At 39.4% G+C, this 22,829-nt stretch overlaps 1 protein-coding gene across 10 annotated transcripts in view; it reads left to right on the forward strand.

The window, feature by feature from the left end:
* Positions 1–22,829, forward strand: part of GPLD1 (glycosylphosphatidylinositol specific phospholipase D1) — an 89,413-nt gene that overhangs the window by 49,523 nt on the left and 17,061 nt on the right. For 9 of the 10 annotated variants that reach the window (XM_081522193.1, XM_081522189.1, XM_081522185.1 and 6 more), the window contains 10 exons: positions 803–900; positions 1,378–1,488; positions 2,491–2,539; positions 3,423–3,477; positions 12,020–12,127; positions 12,351–12,378; positions 12,487–12,626; positions 14,307–14,372; positions 16,454–16,577; positions 19,848–19,984. In XM_081522193.1, coding sequence (XP_081378319.1) covers positions 803–900; positions 1,378–1,488; positions 2,491–2,539; positions 3,423–3,477; positions 12,020–12,127; positions 12,351–12,378; positions 12,487–12,626; positions 14,307–14,372; positions 16,454–16,577; positions 19,848–19,984 — 916 coding nt within the window. The remainder of the gene's footprint in view (positions 1–802; positions 901–1,377; positions 1,489–2,490; positions 2,540–3,422; positions 3,478–12,019; positions 12,128–12,350; positions 12,379–12,486; positions 12,627–14,306; positions 14,373–16,453; positions 16,578–19,847; positions 19,985–22,829) is intronic. The other variant, XM_081522188.1, reaches the window with a different exon arrangement.

A 22,829-nucleotide genomic window follows, 5' to 3' on the forward strand; every position in this document is an offset into this window, starting at 1 on the left:
TGGATGCTATGAGCAGCTAAGGCTCCTTTTTCTTTTGGCTGGCCCTTCTGTCCTAGAGGCTTCCTTTAAATATTGACTCAGGAAACTAAGAGGCTTGGAGGGAAGGCAAAGGAATGCAGCAACGCAGCAGGTGGTGGTGGAATATTTCATTGAGAATCTCCAACTTATTAAAAAACTGGGGTATAGTTGCTTTACAATGTTGTGTTGGTTTCTGCTGTACATTGAAGTGAATCAGCTATTTGTGTACATATATCCATCCCCGTTTTTGTATTTCCTTTCCATTTAGGTTACCACAGAACACTAACTAGAGTTCCTTGTGCTATACAGTAGGTTCTCATTAGTTATCTCTTTTGTACATATTAGTGTCTATGTGTCAATCCCAATCTCCCAGTTCATCCCCTACTTCTCTCTTGGTATCCATATGTTTGTTCTCTACATCTGTGTCTCTATTTCTGCCTTGCAAACAGGTTCACCTCGACCATTTTTCTAGATTTGCACGTCTATGTATTAATATACAATGTTTTTCTCTTTCTGACTTTCTTTGTATGACAGTCTTTAGGTCCATCCACATCTCTACAAATGACCCACTTTCATTCTTTTTTATGACTGAGTAATATTCCATTGTTCAAATAGATACATGTACCCCAGTGTTTGTTGAAGCACTATGTACATTAGCAAAGACATGGAAACAGCCTAAGTGTCCACTGACAGATGAATGGATGAAAAAAGATGTGGTGTGTATATACAAGAGAATCTCCGACCTTTTAAGAAGGAACTCTGAGGGTTGCTTCTGTTTTGTCAGGACAATTCCATGACGTGTCGGAGAGTACTCACTGGACTCCATTTCTTAATTCAAGCATTCATTATATCCGGAAGAACTATCCTCTTCCCTGGGATGAGGTAGGCACAGCCTCTAACCCTGAAACTACTCAGTTCCAGACTATCATTGCACCTGCATTAACTCCATTTCTAACCCCCACCCTTAAATCCAGACTCTGAGGGCTACTCACCCTTCTGCCTCAATGCCAAACATAGCATATGGAACACAGTAAATAGCTAGTTAACACTTGAACAAATGATTTTTCAAAATTTACATCTTCAGTTTTATTTTCAATAAACAATGTGTTTAAAGTTTGGGGCATGTCACTTGGTCGTTTTGCTCCCCTAGTAAATAAATCTGAAAGCAGTTTCAAGGCACTCAGAAACATTTCCAAAAAAGTCCTTTGTGGTTTGCGGGTAACTACAACATACCTGTCTCTGATGTTTTGTTAAGTCTTAGTAATGGAAATGAATTCATATTTATTAATCCTTTTAATAAGATTGTTATAAAATAACTACCTTCTCCCCACCCCCAACTCTAATTTGCTTACTTGGTAGGACACAGAGAAATTGGTAGCTTTCTTGTTTGGAATTACGTCTCACATGGTGGCTGATGTCAACTGGCATAGCCTGGGTATTGAACAAGGATTCCTCAGGACCATGGCTGCCGTGAGTACATAGCTTCAGGTTAATGACTTTGTGGGAATGATATTGTCCTACCCAAGATTCAAAACTGACTCTTTTAGGATAGTTAGGGACTTTGGAAAGGTTATGTACACACTGCTATATTTAAAATGGGTAATCAACAATGTTATGTGCCGGTCTGGATGGGAGAGGGGTTGGGGGGAGAATGGACGCATGTATATTTATGACTGAGTCCCTTCGCTGTTCACCTGAAACTACCACAATATTGTTAATCGGCTATACCTAAATACAAAATGTTTTCGGTGCTAAAAAAATGAAATTAAAAAAATTACTAAAAAAAAAACCTGACCGTTTTAGGAAAAGAAAATCTTTAGGTTATTCAAACTCACATGGAAATAAGACTCTTTGCCAATGCAGTATTCATTAGATTTCCATCTTTTCTTGTTCATTGCTCTTACACATTTGCTACCTGTGTAAATTCATCCACATGGGCAGATTGACTAATGTGCCCTGAAAACAGCCATAGATGTCATGTTCTGTTTAGTCACACACAATATTTGAGAAATTTTATGTTTTATTCAAGCTGTGCATCTTAATAGAGGTGTAAACCCCTACTCTCTGGTTCTATTTAAAAGTAAGTTAACGTGCTTTTGTTTTTTTTCATATCCCCACTGAAAATTGTGACCTTACCTGATGAAAGTCCCCTCTGGCTAGTCACTGATATTAATACCATCCTGTAAAAAATTTAAACTTGCGCTTAGGGACTGTTCATGTATCCTGTTAGATAGAGATGTTTGCAGCAGCTTTATCTGTTCAGACATGAAGCATACAACTCAGCTGCCAGTATCATTTTTTTTAAAACAAATAATAAAATTAAGTGTTTCTTTGAAAAGTGAGTCCAGTCACTACGCGTCCTCAGCAGTCATTGGGTTAGGCTATCATCTCCCCATGCCTCGCTTCATTGCGGGGTAGGAGTGTGGGCTTCAATTTGTGATATATACTAGATGGTTCTCTTTTTTTCCTCAGATTGATTTTCACAACTTCTATTCCGAGGCACATCCGGCTGGTGATTTCGGTACTATTTATTTACATTTGCCAGATTTGCTTTCATGGTAGTTATATTTCACTTGTAGTTACTATTGTGCCTTATGTATGTATGTTTTTAGTTTCTTGCCACTAGCTTTCTATTTTAATATTGCGATTGTTTAGAGTACAGGAATACTTCATTTAATATAGAGATGCACATCTGTGAAGATATAAATATATATATGTATTATAAGAGTGTATATATGTATATACATATATATGTACTATATAATATATAATATTATATATGTATTTTGTAAAAGCCAAACAAAAAAATGGGAATTTCCCTGGTGGTTCAGTGTTTAAGAAGTCTCTGTGCTTCCACTGCAGGGGGCTCAGGTTCAATCCCTGGTCAGGGAAGTTCCACATGCCTTAAGGTGCAGCCAAAAAAAGAACAAAACAACCAAAAAAACACCATTATATTTTATCATTGACTTGTGCCATTATTTTAGAAAAGTATAACTTTTAAAATCAGATTTAAATTCATTGCCTAGTGTCTCCTAATACTTTAGCTTTAAACGGATAAACTCCATCATTTTTCTACATTTAATTACCTTTAAATACACACAGTATTGGTGAGTAGTGTTTATTTAAATAGAAGAATCTTTATGGTCCATCTTAAAGTAAAAAAAACAACTTTTGGTTATGTGAGTTTCTTTATTCTCTTAATTAATTCTCTTTCTTCATGTATTTCACTAAGATTTTAAAAGATCATTTTTTCTTAAAGATGTGCCTATGCAACTAAAATAATGACCAGAAACCTATAACAGTGTAAAGAACTAATAAACCAGATTGTGCAAATTTATGTTCAAAGAAGCTTGCTATGTGTTGTCATTAATTCTCCAAAAGCAAATATTTTTCTCATATCATAGGAGGAGACGTGTTGAGCCAGTTCGAGTTTAAATTTAATTACCTCTCACGGCACTGGTAAGAGCAACGTACATTTAAATATGTGATACTCAAGTGGCAGTTAGGAGCTGACTCTTTTTCCTTAGAAAATAAAACTTACAATGTAATAAGGAGACTTCTACATTTGTACATGTTGGAAAGTATAACTAAAGATTAGGCTAGTCTAAGTAGATTCTTTTAAAAATATGTGAATTATGCCAAACATATAAAATAATGTATTTTTTATAAATAAAAAAATAAAATGATGCACACTGTATAGCTGCCAGCTACCTTAAGAAGTAGACCATTGCTGGAATATAGAGGGTCCCTGCCTTTCCTTCTGTCATACCACCTTTTCTCCACCAGGTATAACCACAACCTTAGGTTCTCTTAATCACTTAGTCTCTTTTCCCTTAGAGTTTTTACTACATGTAGCCATATCCATGGGGCTTCCCAAGTGGTACCAGTGGTAAGGAACCTGCCTGTCAATGCAGGAGATGTAAGAGATGCGGGTTTGATCCCTGGGTCGGGAAGATCCCCTGGAGTAGGAAATGGCAACTCACTCCAGCATTCTTGCCTGGGAAATTCCACAGACAGAGGAGCCTGGTGGGTTGCTGTCCATGTGGTCGCAAAGAGTCAGACACAACTGAGCACATAAGCACAGTCATATCTATATGCAAAATAATATCTGGGTTTTTACTTTAAATAGAATTGTACATCATGCATTTTGCTTTAAATTAAATTTTAAACTAGAATTTAAAAATGTTTCCTGTTTAAAATTATTTCCCTGACATTTAATCATATTGATACGTTCGGCAATAGTTCATTGATTTTCACCACTGTGTGGTCCTCCCTTGTGTAAATCTACCAAAATGACTTGATTCTAGTGTTGATGGGTGTGTAAGTAGTGTTAAGTGTTTTTGCTTTACACATCATGTTGCTATGTACATTTTTGTGCATGTAGGCTTCCCTGGTGGCTCAGACGGTAAAGCGTCTGCCTGCAATGTAGGAGATCCGGGTTTGATCCCTGGGTCGGGAAGATCCTCTGGGAAGGCAATGGCAACCCACTCCAGTACCCTTGCCTGGAAAATCCTGTGGACAGAGGAGCCTGGTAGGCTGCAGTCCATGGGGTCGCAAAGAGTCAGACACGACTGAGCGACTTTACTCACTCACTCACTCATTTTTGCACTAGAGGGGAATCTTTTTCAAGTAAATGGCACCAGAAGTGGAACTGTTGGGCCATAGGACTTAGGCACGTTTAACCTAAATAATCAATCCCTGGCTGTCATTTAGAATGGTCTTCCCAATTTGTACTCCCATCACCTTTGTTCTCCTTCTTCTGCGTTCTCCAATACTTGGTATTGTCCAGCTTTAAAATTTTTCTAACATATTTAGTATAAAATGGTATCTCCTTAAAGTTTTAATTCACATTTCCCAGGTTACTGTTATAATAAGGTTGAATATTCTTTCATATTTTATCAATTGTGTTTCATTTTAAGTGAGAAACTTGTTTGGTTTTTAGCCTATTTTTCTGTTGGGTTGTCCTTTTTATTTCTGAGTATTCTTGGTATATTCTGGGTTCTAATCTTTTGTCAGTTTATCAATTATTTGTTATAAATATCTTTTAACAGTTTGTGGCATGTCTTTTACTTATGGTTTATCTTGATAAACAAAATTTATTAATTTTAATGTAGTTGAATGTATCAGTCTCTTCCTTTGTAATTCATACTTTTGACATCTTCTTTAAGAAATCCTTTCCTACCTTGAGGGCATGAGGTTATTCTCCTACACAGCCTTCTAAATATTTTATAGCTTCATTTTTTTCTTTTTCTAATTTATTTTCTAAATTGGAGGATAATTGCTTTACTGTATTGTTGGTTTCTGCCATATATCAGCATGAATCAGCCATAGGTGTACACATATCCCCTCCCTCTTGAATCTCCCTCCCACCCCATCCCACCCTTCTAGGTTGTCACAGTATAGTTTTATTTCTTAACTTTTTATCTTCAGTTTACCTGGAATTAATTTTTTTGTATGTTCTGTGATAGAAATTTTACTTTTTTCCTACGGAGATAACTGATTGTCTCAGAACCATTTATCAATAGTCTAATCTTCACTGATCTGTAATGTTCTCTCTGACATAAAATTCCATGTGTATGCGGGTTAGTTTCTGGGCTTTCTATCATGTTCTATTGGTCTAATTGACTATTCCTGAGCAATACTGAGTTTTAAAACTAAACAGCTTTAATGCATTTTGACATCTGTCAGGGCTGATTTCCCAACCTGTCCTTTTTCTTCAAATGTACCTCGTCTATTCTCTTGCCTTGGCTCTTGGTAGGATCAAGTTTCCATGTTCCAAGAAAAATCTTGTTGGAATTTTAATTAGAACTCAATTGACTCTAGAGATCAACGGGAAGAGAATTAATAATTTTGCAATATTCGGTATTCTTATCCAAAAATATGCTGTATATTTTATTGAAGTTGTCTTTAATGACTTAAAAGTTTTATAAGTTTTTCCATCAAGGTCTTACACGTTTTATTAAATCTAGTTTCAGAGACTTTACTTTTTATTTGCTACCATAAATGGTAACTTTTGGAGCCAATTGTATTTTCTAATTGATTACTAGTGTATAGAGATACAGTCTGTGGAATCTGCAGGCCAGAATACTGGAGTGGATAGCCATTCCCTTCTCCAGGGGATCTTCCCAACCCAGGAATCGAACCCAGGTCTCCTGCATTGCAGGCAGATTCTTTACCAGCCACCAGGGAAGCCCATAGAAATGCAAGTGACATTCTAATTTTGATTTTGTATCTTGCAGTATTTCTTAGCTATCTTAGTCTAATAATTAGGAGATTCTTTTGAATTTGCTTTTGACTCACAATTTATAATCTACAAATTGCAACCATTTTGCTTTTCCTTTTCAATCTTTATACACATAATTTCTTTCTTATTGCTTCATATTGGCTGGTATTTGTAGTACAATAGAAGTGGTAATATTGAGCATGATTTTCTTGTTCTTTTTCTCAAAGAAACTTCTTTCCTTGTTTCATCAAGTTTGCTGTAGATTTTTGTGAATGACCTTTATCAAATTAAGGAATTTCCTTTGATTTGTAGTTTGTTAGTGTGTGCTAAGTCACTTCAGTCATGTTCAACTCTTTGTGACCCTGTGGACCGTAGTCCGCCAGGCTTCTCTGTCCATGGAATTCTCCAGGCAAGAATACTATAGTGAGTCGCCATGCCCTCCTCCAGGGGATCTTCCCAACCCAGGGATCAAACCCACATCTCTTTCATCTCCTGTATTGATAGGCAGGTTCTTTACCATTAGCGCCACCTGGGAAGTTTTTATTATTAATTAATTTCATGTGTATTGAATTCTTATTTTTCATCTGTTGAGATACTTACTTCTTAGTCTGTTGATATACTGAATTATTCTAATTTGTTTGCAAATATTACATCAGCTTTACCTCCTGATGAAACCCTTCACTTCAGATTGGGCCTTAAACCCATCTGTTAGACTTGAACCTGGCCAAAACCCAGTTTGAGACTTGAATCCACAAGGCTGGGACTTGAAATTGGCCAAAACCCACAGTCTTCCAGCTGGGATCACATACCTGGTTTCAGGACTTAATGAAGCCCATATTCTTTATGTCTCAGCACAGAAGGAATTCAGTGAGAGGCAAAGTGGTAGGCAAAAAAGTAGATTTATTAATACAGGACGCTTGTAAGTGATGTAAACAGGCAGGTGAGGGATTTCTGCCCTGAGGATTAAGTGGGCTACAACCTTATAGTCAAATGAAAGAGGGAGGGGAAAAGCACACCTTCTTCCAATAGACGGGACGCTTACATCACTGGCTCTTCCTTTGTATCAGGCAGGAACATGTCTGACCCTATGAGGTCAGACTAACATTTTCATAGCACTTTTTCAAATCAGTAGAAGGATGGTGACATTTTTCTTCTACCTAATGACCTAAGGCGTATCTGGTGCTTTTATTTATGGTTTTATATTTAAGGAAGCCTGCTTTGTTCCGATAGCTTTCTCGAGTGATCATTGACTTATAGTGGTCTCCCAAAGCTTCCTAGGTCTCCCTCTCTATAGTCCCCTACTAGGACTTCTACAGCTACCTGTATAGCTGTCCTATTGTATCCCTATCTACTGGCAGAGAGCCGATTTTGCAATGGTATATCATCTTTTTAATGTTTGTTGCATCTCTTCTTGCTGTTTAGGGTTTTTGCATCTATTTGTATGAGTTAGCTTGTACTGTAATTTTCCCTTCTTCTATGTTCAGTTTTGACATTAAAGTTATCATGGATTCATGAAATCAGGTATAGGAGGAGTATACCTTCCTTTGCTATTTTCTGGAAGTTTGTGTAAGATTATAACTTTGATTTCTTGAATGTTTGGTAGAACTTGTCTATAAAGCCAAATGTTTTTAAAAAAAGTAGTGACTTTTGGTTTTAGGACTGTACCGTTTTTCAGTTTCTTCTTAAAGAGTTTTATTATTTTTCTAGGACTTTTCTATTTTGTCTAAGTGTTTAAACATTTTAGCATAAGGGAGTTCATAATATCCTCATTTGTTTTTTTCTCATTTTACTTGTACTTCTGTTCCTTTGGTATCTATAATGTTATTTATTGTGCCTTCTTTTATATTTTAAACAATTAATCATGTTTAATATTTTTCAGTTTTATTATTGAAAAAAACTTTTGGCTTTATTGATCCTTTCTATTAATACTATATGTTCTTTTTCTCTTTCATTGCTTTTTCTTATATTTATTTTTTTTCCTTCTACTTTTCTTTGGTTTCTGTGAAATTTGAGTCTTGATTTTTAAGGTCTACCAAATGATGAAGTTTTATCTATTAGTATTTATTTAATTATCTATTATTAATTTTTCATCTGTACTTGAAAAGAATTTTTGGTTTAACATTTTATATATGTATTAGCTCAAGCTTTTTAAATGTACTGCTCAAATCAGAAGATTCCTAAGTTTTAAATAATATATTCTTACTACTTTTATCTGGACAGTCTCACAATTAGTGAGAAATTCATTTAAAAATCTCCTTCTATGATGATGAAATTTTTCAATTTCTCCTTGTAGTTAGGTCAAAGTTTGCTATGCATGTGTTTGAACATATGTTGTTAAGTATATTCACGTTTTCAAATGTCATATCTTTCTGGTGAATCAAACTTCCTATCTGGTGATTGTCTTTACATTTTACAATACTTAACTGCCTTCAAGTCCTATGTATCAGATATTACTGTTAGATACACTGTTCTTTTTGTTGTTGTTTTTTCTTCACATGTTTACTATGCAGACGGAAGCTGACATAACTCTGTCCCTCGGTCTTAGTCTCTGAGTATGCAGCACTGGAAGCAGGGAGGGATGCTTACAGAACAAAGAACTAGAGCTGGGGGCCTGGCAAGTTGCCCATTCCCACCCCTGGTCCAGCTGCCTCAGAACTAAGGGAGGCCCAGACCCATTAGGTCACTCTCAAGGCAGATGAGGACAATTGGCCTTTGGATGCCCCAGGAAGAGGTGGCAGCAGCAGGGACCTGAGGTTCCCCACCCACCGACTCTCCACACCGGGTGTTCTGCACTGGATGAGATGCCCACGTCACATTGTGCATCATCCAGGATCTGGTCTTCTTTCAGTTATAATCAGCGGTGCTTGAATGCCTCAAGGCTTGCCTTACAGTTGCATTTCTCCAGGGAAAGCTTGTCTTGCTTTGCCTTCTGCAGGCTACCTTAAGGCACTATTAACTGGGACCACATTTAAATGATATTCAACCCTTGAAGGTTTTCTGACTGCACAGATAGCAAGAATGCAAGACCAAACATTTGTAGGGCTGGGTAGTGGTTACTGATTCTAGGGGCGAAATAGCTTTCCCTCTCTCTATCCATTTCCAAGATGAAGACAGAGGTTTCTTTGCTGTCCTTGTTAGTATGTTGGATTTATTTCTGGCTAATACTCGTGCAGAAGATATAGCCTTTAATGAGGAGTTTCCTGTGAGAAATGGCCCACTTTGGGTGATTCCTATACTTTAGCTCTGGTCTCTTGTATGCCATACAACTATCCAAAAAGAAAAAAAAAGGAAAGAAAGAAACCTCCTAGGTTCCCAGGTTTAGCAGATGTCTTCAGGGCAAAAACTGTTTTTTCCACTCACTTACCTGCCAAAGTTTCCAGCTCCAACTTATTTTTGGCCATTGGCAAATTTCACTTTCTTGCTAGCTTGGTGATTCATCTAAAAAAATATTTTTGTTAGGCTTTTTGCTAGACTTTTAAGCTATATTTATGGAGAAGACCATTCTGGTGTGCTTGTGAAGTAAAAAATGGACATCTCAATAGATTCCTTCTTATAGATACACTAAATTAGGTTTTGTTTGTATTTATATTTATGTCTGGTATAATTAAATAAAGATAAAAGATAACAGTATAAACCTAATTTTTAAAATGTGGCTCTCCCTCCAACTGAAATAACTAATACCTCTGAGTCAAAAACTTGACTTAGAATTCTCTTTTACTACCTACCACTGTGTATTCTGAAAGTAGGATGTTGGGATGAGGAGTTATTTTGGAGTGTTTTTAAAAAATGATTCCTGAGAATGATTCAACTCAAAAGAATAAAAATATCTTCTATTGCTCTTTGAACTCTGAATTCACAAAACCAAACATGCCTTTTTTTGTTGTTGTTCAGTCACTAAGTCCTGTCTGACTCTTGGTGACCCCATGTACTGCAGCATGCTAGGCTCCCCTGACCTTCACTGTCTCCTGGAGTTTGCTCAAATTCATGGCCATTGAGTCGGTGATGCTATCTAAACATCTCATCTTCTGCCACCCCCCTCTCCTTTTGCCTTCAGTCTTTCCCAACATCAGGGTATTTTCCAGTGAGTCAGCTCTTGCTTCATGTGGCCAAAGTATTGGAGCTTCAGTTTCAGCATCAGTCCTTCCAATGAATATTCAGGGTTGATTTCCTTTAGGATTGACTGGTTGGATCTCCTTGCTGTTCAAGGGACTCTCAAGAGTCTTCTCCAACACCACAATTCAAAAAACATCAATTCTTCAGCACTCAGCCTTCTTTGTGATCCACCTTTCACATCTGTACATGACTACTGGAAAAACCATAGCTTTGACTATATGCACCTTTGTCAGCAAAGTGATATCTCTGCTTATTAAAATGCTGTCTAGGTTTGTGACAGCTTTCCTTAAAGGAGGAAAGGAGCAAACGTCTTTCAATTTCATGGCTGCAGTCACCATCTGCAGTGATTTTTTTGAGCCCAAGAAAATAGAATCTGTTACTACTTCCACTTTCCCCACTTCTATTTGCCATGAAGTGACGGGACCAGATGCTATGATCTTAGTTTTTTTGAATGCTGAGTTTTAAGACGGCTTTTTTTACTCTCCTCTTTCACCCTCATCAAGAGGCTCTTTAGTTCCTCTTGACTTTCTGCCATTAGAGTGGTATCATCTGCATATCTGAGGTTGTTGATATTTCTCCTGCTTCTCTGGCTATTTGTGAAGGCTTCTCAGACAACCACTTTGCCTTCTTGTATTTCTTTTTCTTTGGGATGGTTTTAAAGGTCACTGCCTCCTGTACAGTGTTACAAACCTCCATTCATAGTTCTTCAGGCACTCTGTCTACCAGATCTAATCCTTTGAATCTATTCATCACCTCCACTGTATAATCATAAGGTATTTGCTTTAGGTCATACCTGTATGGTCTAGTGATTTTCTCTACTTTCTTCAATTTCAGCCTGAATTTTGCAATACTGAACTCATGATCTGAGCCACAGTCAGCTCCTAGTCTTATTTTTGCTGACTATATAGAGCTTCTCCATCTTCAGCTTCAAAAATATAATCAATCTGATTTCAGTATTGACCATCTGGTGATGTCCATGTATAGAGTCTTCTCTTGTGTGGCTGGAAAAGGGTGTTTGCTATGACCAGTGTGTTCTCTTGACGAACCTCTGTTAGTCTTTATTCTGCTTCATTTTGTACTCCACGGTCAAACTTGCCTGTTACTCCAGGTTTCTCTTGACTTCCTGTTTTTGCATTCCAGTCCCCTATGATGAAAAGGACATCTTTTTTGGTGTTAGTTCTAAAAGGTCTTGTAGGTCTTCATAGAACTGTTCAACTTCAGCTTCTTTGGCATCAGTGGTTGGAGCATAGACTTGGATTACTGTGATGTTGAATGATTTGCCTTGAAAATGAACTGAGATCATTCTGTCATTTTTGAGATTGCACTCAAGTACCACATTTCAGACTCGTTTGTTGACTATGAGAGCTACTCAAAGTTTCTTATCTTTGTATAAATATTTGATTAGGGTACCAGTCGTTTGCTTTGCAGCCTTGGGCAAATTATTGAACTTTTCTGTGCTTTAGTTCCCTGTATATGAAGTAGGACTGTGATAGTATCAACCACCCAGGGTTATTGGTAGGATTAAATGAATAATGCATGTAAAGTCCTTTGCATGGTGTCTGGCATCTATTAATCCTGGAATCACTGGTGTCTGCTGTGACTGCTGTTGTTATCTTCAACTTCAGAATCAAAACAACCCGTATTTTATTCTAATGCTTTTCTCAGGTATGTGCCTGTTGAAGATCTCCTGGGAATTTATAAAGAACTCTATGGCCGAGCAGTCATCACCAAAAAAGCCATTGTTGACTGTTCATACCTTCAGTTCTTGGAAATGTAAGTGTAACTGGAGGAATATTTGCAAGTGATTTTATTGTGACTTCCTTAACATACTTTCCAATGCTTTAGCTGCCTGAGTGTGGGAATTGGATTTATGGATTTTGCTTGTTTAAAGTCAGTTGCATGATAGTGGATACATGTTGCTGGAACTTTTTTTTCATTCGTTTCATTTCTTCATGGAAATCACAACTCACAGTCTAAATTATTGCTTATGTTGCAGGTATGCGGAGATGTTAGCTATTTCCAAGGTAAAGGCATTTATTCTTCAAAATCTGAATTGAAAGTGTTATAAAGATACCATGAGAAGCACTTGATTCAGTTATTTATTAGATTGTTTTTCTTTCTCTTTGCCGTAGCTTTATCCCACTTATTCTGGAAAATCCCCATTTTTGGTGGAACAATTTCAAGAATACTTCCTAGGAGGGCTGGATGATATGACGTTTTGGTCCACTAATATTTACCGTCTGACAAGTTACATGTTAAAGAACGGGACCAGGTGAATTCTTACTCTTTTCTCCTACCAATCACTCCCTGTATTGCTATTCTATCCCCATCATAACTCCCAGGTTTTTCAATTGATCAAATGAGGACAAAGTCTCAGGAAGTGCTGTCATGTCCTAATGAAGCAGGGAAAGGATGGAAACGGTCACCTCAAAACTCCAACTAGCTCCCATCTGGTTGGGTTTGCTGATGTCTCTCCTGTCCAAGGGGTGGAGAGGTAGGTTTTGCCAAGCTCATGGCCTGGGAGAAATGGCTCAGGTGGGAAGGAATCCGCTTCCCCAGCTGTGCAGCATCTGTTTCTTTCGGGAGACCCCATGCTGTGGGCTGGGGTGCCCACCTCCCCAAGTTCCAGCAGTGGATACGGCCATCCTCCTCTCCACCCTGGTTGAGCTCTCAGGGCTCCAGGTTTCAAAGGGTACTTCACTTAAGCCCCATACTCCAAAAGAAAATTGGAAATGAAGGCATTTGTAAGGCGCCACCTTCTGTTGGAATCTGACACGGAGCCCCAGTGGGACAGCATCTCAAGCTCTAGCTCCTTTTCTGCTCCACCCCAGCACACCCAGGATGAATGTCAACCAGAGACTCAGATGCAGACCAGGGTAGACTGGTCCTGTCCCTAGTTCCAACTGCAACATTAGACATTTTGGCTCTCTCAGCATCTGTTCATGGTCTGAGGGAGCCCAGGTTCTCTCAGAACCCATTTCCAACCACACCACTCAGGATGGAGCCCCTCCTATGCTGCTGAACTGGGCAGGGTAGGGCTGGGTCTGGATAGGAACCACTGGAGGCAGACCTCCTGCAGGGAAAGGACAGCTTAAGTATCAGCCAGCAGAAGTATCAGAACTTCACTTCTTAAGTTCTATCAGAGCCTTTTTACTTGTAACAAGGGAGACTTAGTTACCTACTTAATTATTGAGTTTGTAAATTTTTGCTTTTAATTTTTATTAAAGCGAAGGTTAGAGGAGTTGCAGCTATTTTTATTTGTTTTTTGGCTGTACCTGGTGACTTATGGTATCTTATTTCCCCAACGAGGGATGGAACCTGGGCCCATGGCAATGAAAGTGCAGAGTCCTAGCTACTGGAAGGAACACTAGGGAATTTTATTTTAAAAATTAAAAAAAAAATTTGTTGGTTTCACCGGTCTTAGTTGTGGCACTCAGGATCTTTGATCTTAGTTGCAGCATGTGGAATCTAGTTCCACAACCAGGGATTGAACCCAGGCCCCCTGCACAGGGAGTGTGGAGTCTTAGCCAGGGAAGTCCCCACCAAGCAATTTTAAATTTTAGCTTTGAAAAGAATGAGACTGAGAAATTGTAACACCAAACGTCGATGGGCAGAAGGTGACACAGTCGGGAGTCATTTTCTTTCAGTCTCTAACTCTGAGATGGTTCCTGTCAGCAGGGAGAACTCAGAAGATGGAATTGGGAGGGAAGGGGGAAGCTGAGTCTGGGGGTGACCAGTGGTATGGGGTGGCCTGTGTGACCATGGTACCACCTGCTTATCCACCCTCATCAAGTAGGACTCAGGCCCTTCACCAGTCCTGTGTGGCTAAGTCATAAACATCTCTATGCGAAGACTTTGGGGAGACGGCTTGAAATGTGACACTGATTCTCAGAAAAATTCATGCTTGAAAAGAAGGTACAAAAATGCCTAACTCATTTGACTACTTCCCTAGTAACTGCGACCTCCCTGAGAACCCTCTGTTCATCACATGTGGTGGTCAACAAAACAACACCCAGGGGTAAGTGGATTCCCAAATGACTCACAGAAAAAGAACAGCTCACTCAGAGGGGTGCTCAGTAGACTCTGAAAGCATGGGCTTTGTAGATAGAGGTTCCAGCTCCAGGGCTGCCATTGTGTGATTTTTAAACAAGTTGCCTAATTATTTTTTGAGCTGCAGCTTCCTCTGGCAAACTGGAAAAAATACATATCCATATTCCCAGAGCTGTGGTATGTGCGTGAATGGATAGAAAGCAATTACCACCTTAGTAGGGCTTCCGAGGTGGTGCCAGTGGTAAAGTACCCGCCTGCCAGTGCAGGAGATGCAGGAGACATGGGTTTGAGCCCTGGGTCGGGAAGATCCCCTGGAGAAGGAAATGGCACCCACTCCAGGATTCTTGCCTGGGAAATCCCATGGACAGAGAAGGCTGACGGGCTACAATCCACGGGATTGCAAAAGAGTTGGACACAACTTAGTGACTAAACAAAACAGCAAACCACATTACTAAGTTGCTCACTAACTAGTAAATGATAGCTAATCATATTATTATCATCACCATTATTGCCATTACTCATAAACTGTGACCATATTCTTCTCTGAAAAAGTAATTATCAATGATACTTGTGGGGAGAAGCCCTCTCAGTTAGTTTCTGAGGAAGAGAGCCAGAAGGTCTGATTTGTATTCTAAGAGGTGGTACTCCCTGCTGGAGTTGGGTACCAACCATTTATTCATGCATTTAATAACTATATTAATCCTATAATTATTATATGACTAATAAGATAGTACAAATTATAATATTTCCTCATCATTAGGTACCAGGAACTAGTTTAGGCGTTTAGAGACCTCATTGTGAACAAGACAGAAACAGCTTCTGCTCTCAGAGGATGGATGGCCTGGCGGGTGGACAGATGGTTGCTGAACGAGAACTTGTCAGTACCCTTGAGCGTTAGGAAGGGCAAGCATTGGGGGCTCAGGATGTACCACAGAGTGTCCTAACTCAGCCACAGGAGACTTCCTGTGAAGAGCTGATGCTTCAGCCAAGATATTTAAGGGTGAGCAAGTGTTAGATATTCAAAAAGAAAAACTTTGCAATAAAAGATGCTAAGGAGAGAGTACAGAGCTTCAAAAGAATTGAAAATATGCAAAAAGAGTTCAGGAAAGCCCACACTGTTTAAGTTATTCGAATTAGGTAAGTTTTATTTTAATGTAACTGAATGTCTTTCGGTTGGGTTTAAGAACTCTAGATTGTTGGGGGTCCCTACACTGCTGCTGCTGCTGCTGCTAAATCGCTTCAGTTGCGTCCGACTCTGTGCGACCCCATAGACGGCAGCCTACCAGGCTCCCCCGCCCCTGGGATTCTCTAGGCAAGAACGCTGGAGTGGGTTGCCATTTCCTTCTCCAATGCATGAAAGTGAAAAGTGAAAGTGAAAACGCTCAGTTGTGTCTGACTCTTAGCGACCCAATGGACTACAGCCTACCAGGCTCCTCCGTCCATGGGATTTTCCAGGCAAGAGTACAGGAGTGGGGTGCCATTGCCTTCTCCGGTCCCTACACTAGCTGATGTCTTAGGCCCCCTGTGCTCATCTGTGGCCCATCTATAAGCATTTCTGAAACCTGCCTGTCTTTTTAGGCATCTGATACGTAGACTTGTTAAAACACACGGATTTAAAAATGCATTTTTATCGTATAATTAATTCTCCCATATCTTTAAAACAAAATCAGTCTACTTGCATTCCAGTTTCCTGAACAGCTATGACCATTTCTGGGCCATTAATATGAAATGTTGATTTAACTTCTGATTTTTTTTTTATAGTAATCTGGAAAGAATCCAAACTCATACACTTATAGAACTTTGAGGCTATAGAAAATATTTTTGTAAGGACAGGCTTTTTCAACCTTGAAAATGGGTTTATTAAAAGATGTTGTGGAATATCCTATAGAAGTTTTTCTAAAATTTGCTTTTTGTGTTGCTGTTCGTTTAACTTGCAGATGCTAAAATTTTATGTAACCTGGTGTTAACTTGACTACATCTTCAACTCAATTATTCAGGGTGCGTTGCTATTTCCTCAGTCTTAACTGTTTCATTCCTCTCTCTTTCTAGCAGCTCAAAAGTACAGAAAAATGGTTTTCATAAAAATGTGACTGCAGCCCTAACTAAAAATATTGGAAAGCATATAAACTATACCAAAAAAGGAGTGTTCTTTAGTGTGGATTCCTGGACCATGGTAAGAATTTTCTGCTTTTAATGGAGAGGTACATTCTGCTTCTGTGATACTGCGTTTTGTAGGATCACTGGCTGTTTAGTGGTTCATTGAAGGTCACCTGGGCGTGAGCCAGGCTCACAAGTATCCTTGGTCTTCAAGTCTGGTTTGTTCTGGAGACATCCTGTGTCGAAGGTCTGAACCTCAGTGGCCTTTGGAAAGCCCTGTGGAGCTCAAGGTGGCCCTTGGGTCACTCCTGCTCTGTCCTTAGTGCAAAGTGTGTCAGCAGTATTGCAGGCTCACAGTGCAAAGCCCCACACCAAGGGAGCACCACTGCCTATCAAGTTCCTCCATGAGATCATCTTAAGTGTCAGCCATTCTACTGGGGGGATAGAGGATGAAAGGGAAATAGTTTCTGATGTTTAGAAAATTTTAGTCTAATGGGGTGATAAATACAAAACTAACCATTTCTGAGTAGGATGCTACTAATGCCGTGGTTGGTGGGAGGAGAGACACAGCTTCTCAGATTAAAAAAATATCCTATAACTGCCACCAGAGAAGGTTTCATGCAGGAGCTGGAATCTGAGTTAGGCCTTGAATATTAACCAACTGATAGTTTTTCATCATTGAGCATGTATTTCTGGTAATAGGTTAGAAAAGTTTCAGGATGTTTGGAAATCTGAGCAATCTTATTTGCCTGGAACACGAGACAAGGAATCAAAGTACTTGCGAGAGTTGGGAAGGGAAATTGGCATCAGATTGTAGAGAATGGTTTAAATGTTATTGTGAGCTGGGCGAGGGTCCCAGTAGAACCTGCTTCATGGTGTGCAGCCTGTGCAGTCATGTAGAAGGTCCCCTTTGTGATGCTTAGAAGGGCCCCCTACTTGGTTTATTTATTCATTTTAAAGTTTTTAAATATTTTTATTTATTTGGCTGTGCTAGATCTTAGTTGCAGCATGTGAGATCTAGTTCCCTGACCAGGGATTGAACTGATGCCCCCTGCATTGGGATCATGGGGTCTTAGCTACTGGACCACCAGGGAAGTCCCACCCCATATTTGGTTTAATGTTCTGCTGTTATTGCCTTAAAATTCTTACCTTTTTTAAATTTAAATTTTATTTTATATTGAAGTATAGTTGATTTACAATGTTGTGTTAGTTTCAGGTGTATGGCTAAGTGATTTAGTTATACATACACATATATAGCCATTCTTTTTCAAATTCTTTTCCTGTGTAGATTATTACAGAATATTGAGTTCCCTGTGCTATATAGTTGGTCCTTGTTGTTTATCTGTTTTATATATAGGAGTGTGTATGGGTTAATTCCAAACTGTTAGTTTTCTCTCCCCACAGTTTCCCCTTTAGTAACCATCAGTTTGTTTTCAAAGTCTGTTAGTCTGTTTCTGTTTTGTAAATAAGTTCCCTATATCATTTTTTGAAGATTCCACTTATGATCTCATATGATATTTATTTTTCTCTGTCTGACTTACTTCACTTTGTATGATAATCTCTAGGTCCATCCATCTGGCTGCAAATGACATTATCTTGTTCTTTTTTATGGCTGAGTAGTATTCTAGTGTGTGTGTGTATACACACACACACCACATCTTCTTTATTCATTCTTCTGTTGATGGACATTTAGGTTACTTCCATATCTTGGCTATTGTAAATAGTGCTGCAATGAACATTGGTATGCATATATCTTTCCAAATTAATGGTTTTCTCTGGATATTTGCCCAGGAATGGGATTACTGGGTCATATAATAAATCCATTTTTAGTTTTCTGAGGAAACTCCATACTCTTCTCCATAGTAGTTGTATCAGTTTTCATTCTCACCAGCAGTGGAGGAGGGTCAAATTCTTAATAACTTTTGAACAAGCAGCTCTGCATTTTCATTTTGCAACGAGTTCTGCAAATGATGTACCGAGACTTAGACCAGGAAGCTCTGTCCAAACACACATCATGCGTGCTGGAATTATCTGTATCTGTCTCCTTCACAAAAGGAATAGTTGTGTAAGAGAAGGACTTTACATTCCCAAGGCCTGGCGTGATGCCTGGCATGGCGATTTCTGATGAATGAGGAAGCCAGAAGTGAGCCTCAGGTGAGCAATCCGGGGGCGACCTACCAGAGAGGTTAGACTGGAAAAACAGAAGGCTGAGTCCCTTCCTGCAGGGCCCTTCTAAGTTGCGCTTCTCTGGAGCCTGAGCGTCCAGGGCTGCCCCACGGCTCTGAGCTGAACCTGTTCCGGGGCAGCCGACAATTCTCGTTTGGTCTTATGTCACCTGGGGTGGATTTCAAGTTGTGTTCCCTGAACTTGGATGGATCTTGTGCCCAACCAGTTTGGTCGGGGCCACTCTGGTCTGTGTGTGTGTGTCTGCAGTAACCACACTAACAACAATTCAGCACCCCAAGCTGGGGGGCTTGCTGTCCCCCGATTTCTCGTGCACGCAGCTTCCAGCCCTCCACACGTGACCCCTCATGCCTTCCCAGCTTCTTGGGACACGAAGCAAATCCAGCAGCCTCTCAGTTTGAGTGTGGTTGGGAGGGTTTCTGGCATCGTGGTGGCATTCCAGTTCATTTGTTTGGGGGGAGAAAATAAAATATATTTTGTGTACATATGTACACAAATATATTTATAGTTCTAGATTTGAGTGGACTTACCTTCTAAAAACTTTTTATTTTTTAACAATTATTTTGTTCAGTTACATTCTTCACATTAATAGACTATCCTGACTTGGTTGGTTCAGGTTAATCTCAACTGACTTTTTCTTCTCGTGATGGTCCTGACCTTTAGGCTGTAACTCCCATCCCTGAGCATACATTGCGGGTGTGATTTCATTCTCCTAATTTTCAGTCTTAAGTCTCCTTACTTGTTGATAGGAGTCAATAAGTTATTTTTCAGCACTTGTGAAAACTTGTTTCTTGGGGCTTCCCTGGTGGTCCAGTGGCTGGGACTCTGCTCCCAGTGCGGGGGGCCTGGGTTTGATCCTTAGTCAGGGGGCTGGATCCCACACACCACAACTAAGAGTTTGGATGATGCAACTAAAAGACACACGTGCTGCAATGAAGACTGAAGATCCTGTGTGCCCCAACTGGGACCCAATGCAGCCAAGTAAATAAATATTTACTTATTTATTTACTTATTTATTATTTACTATTTATTTAGCCAAGTAAATAGATATTAAAAAAAAAAACCCTCAAACTTATTTCTTAAAGTCTAATGCCTTTGACTTGAAGCAGTAGCTTTGTTGATTATGCTGTGTCTTTTTCTGTCTGTAATCACTTAATTTCAGGATTCCTTATCCTTCATGTACAAGTCTTTGGAGAGGAGCATACGTGAGATGTTTATTGGCAGCTCTCAGCCACTGACACACGTTTCTAGCCCCTCAGCATCTTACTGCTTGACATTTCCCTACACAAGGCTTGGTTGGTAGGTATGAGTGTATCTAATTCCTGAACATTTTCATCAGTGAGTGTTAATTTCAAGCAGTCATTCACAAATGTTTAACATGGTGCCTGTTAGCACTTCATTTTCCAATCAGTTCATCAACAAAAACATGAATTTATTACTTCATTTATGGTAAAGATAAAACTATCTCCTTAAAATTGGTCAAAAATATGTTTTTTTGTTAAGCCTTGATTTTTTAAAAAAAATTTATTTATTTTCAATTGAGGATAATTGCTTTACAGAATTTTGTTGTTTTCTGTCAAACCTCAATATGAATCAGCCTTAGGTATACATATGTCCCCTCCTTCTTGAACCTCCCTCCCATCTCCCTCCCCATCCCACCCCTCTAGGCTGATACAGAGCCCCCGTTTGAGTTCCCTGAGACATACAGCAAATTCCCATTGGCTATCTACTTTACATATGGTAATAAGTTTCCATGTTACTCTCTCCATACATCTCACCCTCTCCTCCCCTCTCCCCGTGTCTATAGGTCTGTTCTCTATGTCTGTTTCTCCATTGCGGCCCTGCAAATAAATTCTTCAGCAGCATCTTTCTAGACTATGTATATATGCATTAGTATACAATATTTATCTTCCTCTTTCTGACTGACTTTACTCTGTATAACAGGCTCATTCTATCTAATGTGTAATAGGTTCATCCACCTCATTAGAACTGACTCAAATGCATTCCTTTTTATGGCTGAGTAATATTCCATTGTGTATATGTACCAGAATTTCTTTATCCATTCATCTGTCTGTGGAGATCTAGGTTTCTTCCATGTTCTAGCTATTGTAAATAGTGCTGCAGTGAACACTGGGGTACATGTGTCTTGTTCAATTTTGGTTTCCTCAGGGTATATACCTAGGAGTGGGATTACTGGGTCATATGGTGGCTTTATTCCTAGTTTTTTAAGGAATCTCCAGACCATCTTCCATAGTGACTGTATCAATTTATATTCCCAACAACAGTGCAAGAGGGTTCCCTTTTCTCCACACCCTCTCCAGCATTTATTGTTTGTAGACTTTTTGATGATTGCCATTCTGACCAAAACATATGATTAAATATAAGGAACTTTGACTTTATTAAATAACCACAGCAATAAACTGTTACTTTATAGAATATTTTTAAAATTTAAATGTTTTTGGAGATAGATTATTACACATTTTTTTGGCATCTAATGACATTAGAAGGATAAAAGCAGGTGGCTATTATACTGACAGGACTATTATAGTTTCATAAGGCAAAAGCCTGGGACACCACAATAATCTAATAAAGAGAATTTTAGGGATTCCTCTGATTTTTAAAGAGCAACTGTTACCAAACTCAACTCAGGTTTCCATCACCCGCTGCACAGCAAAGTCAGTGTACTGACACCGGGTTGTGGTGAAGGAAAGCACAGCGTTTATTGCAGGGCACCAAGCAAGGGAGATGGGGATAAGCCTCAGGTCCACTCCAATTTGGTCTTTGAGTTAGAGTGTTTTAAAAGGGAAGACCAAGGAAGCTGGGATCAACGTCCTGTGACACTTCTTAATCATAATTTCAGGGGCTAGGATGTTTCTGGTTTGTAATTCTCTGGCCAGGTGGTCCATGGTTTGGGGATCTGTTAGCTTATCCTCCCAAGCTGTGTTTGTACATTAATGATGACATCTACAACATCGATTACAGTACATTAACAGTGTTATGGACAATAGTAGTTTTAGTCATCTTACTCCAGTTGATTAGTGTTCAGTTAGCACAGGATTGAGGTCAGAGGGCACAAGAAAGGGAATAAAGGTTTGGATAGAGAGATTAATCATCAACTTGATAGGGGAGCTTTGTTTTAGGGGGACTCTGTTTCACAACCAAACAGCCCAAGGATGTAAAAGTGACTATTTTTTTGGAGGTTTTTATAAAATGTCTTTTTAAAAATCACACTTTTAAAATACAAATAACATTGCAATTTCCTTGGAACAATAAACCAATAGCCCTTCCTCTTCAGGCTGCAAATGTATTCAGCTCCAGCACAAGGAATGGGGGGTGAGTGCTGTCTTAACTGGCCGTTCATTTGTGAATAATGAATGGCTCTTCTTGGCTGCCTTCCTGAAAATCCAAATGAGGGCCTTCTGCTGGGCTCCTTGCCACATGGAGAGGGGTACAGCACAGAGCTCCTTCTTGGGGGCCATTACTGGCCAGGGTCCCAACTTGGGGAATACAGACCAGCAGTGTCTCCATGGTGTGTGTCTGACCCCATCCACCAGGCATCACACCCGTTAGAAACTGCTCTTCTCTTTTTCCTCTGTTCTGCTGTTTCTTCTTCTTTTTTTTTAAAAAATTATTTTTGGCTGCACTAGGTCTTCATAGGCTTTCTCTAGTTGCGGCAAGTGGGGGCTGCTCATTGTTGTGGTTTGCAGGCTTCTCATTACAGTGGCTTCTCTTGCTGCAGAGCAGGGGCTCTAGGCACGGGAGCTTTAGCAGTTGCAGCATATGGGCTTAGTAGTTGTGGCACACTGGCTTAGTTGCCCTGCGGCATATGGAATCTTCTGGGACCAGGGATCGAACTCATGTCCCCTGCATTGGCAGGTGGATTCCTAAACTCTGAACCACCAGAGCAGTCCCTGCTATTTATTCTTTATGTGGCCATCAGAGCCAAAATAGATAAATGACTTGGTCATTCCAGCCCCAACTGAGACATCTGAACCATTGACTCAGATTGTCCCTCTCTGTAACCGGCAGGTCATAGATGCTTATTTAGAAACATCCACTAAGTCTCTTTAATTTTTTCCAATATAAGGTCCTCTATGTAGCTATGGTAGAAATAAAATGGTCTGCTTACCACAAGCCTGTCTTT

The sequence above is a fragment of the Giraffa tippelskirchi genome, chromosome 8, assembly GCF_054371585.1.
Source record: "Giraffa tippelskirchi isolate mGirTip1 chromosome 8, T2T-mGirTip1v1.2.pri, whole genome shotgun sequence".
Classification (NCBI taxonomy): domain Eukaryota; kingdom Metazoa; phylum Chordata; class Mammalia; order Artiodactyla; family Giraffidae; genus Giraffa; species Giraffa tippelskirchi.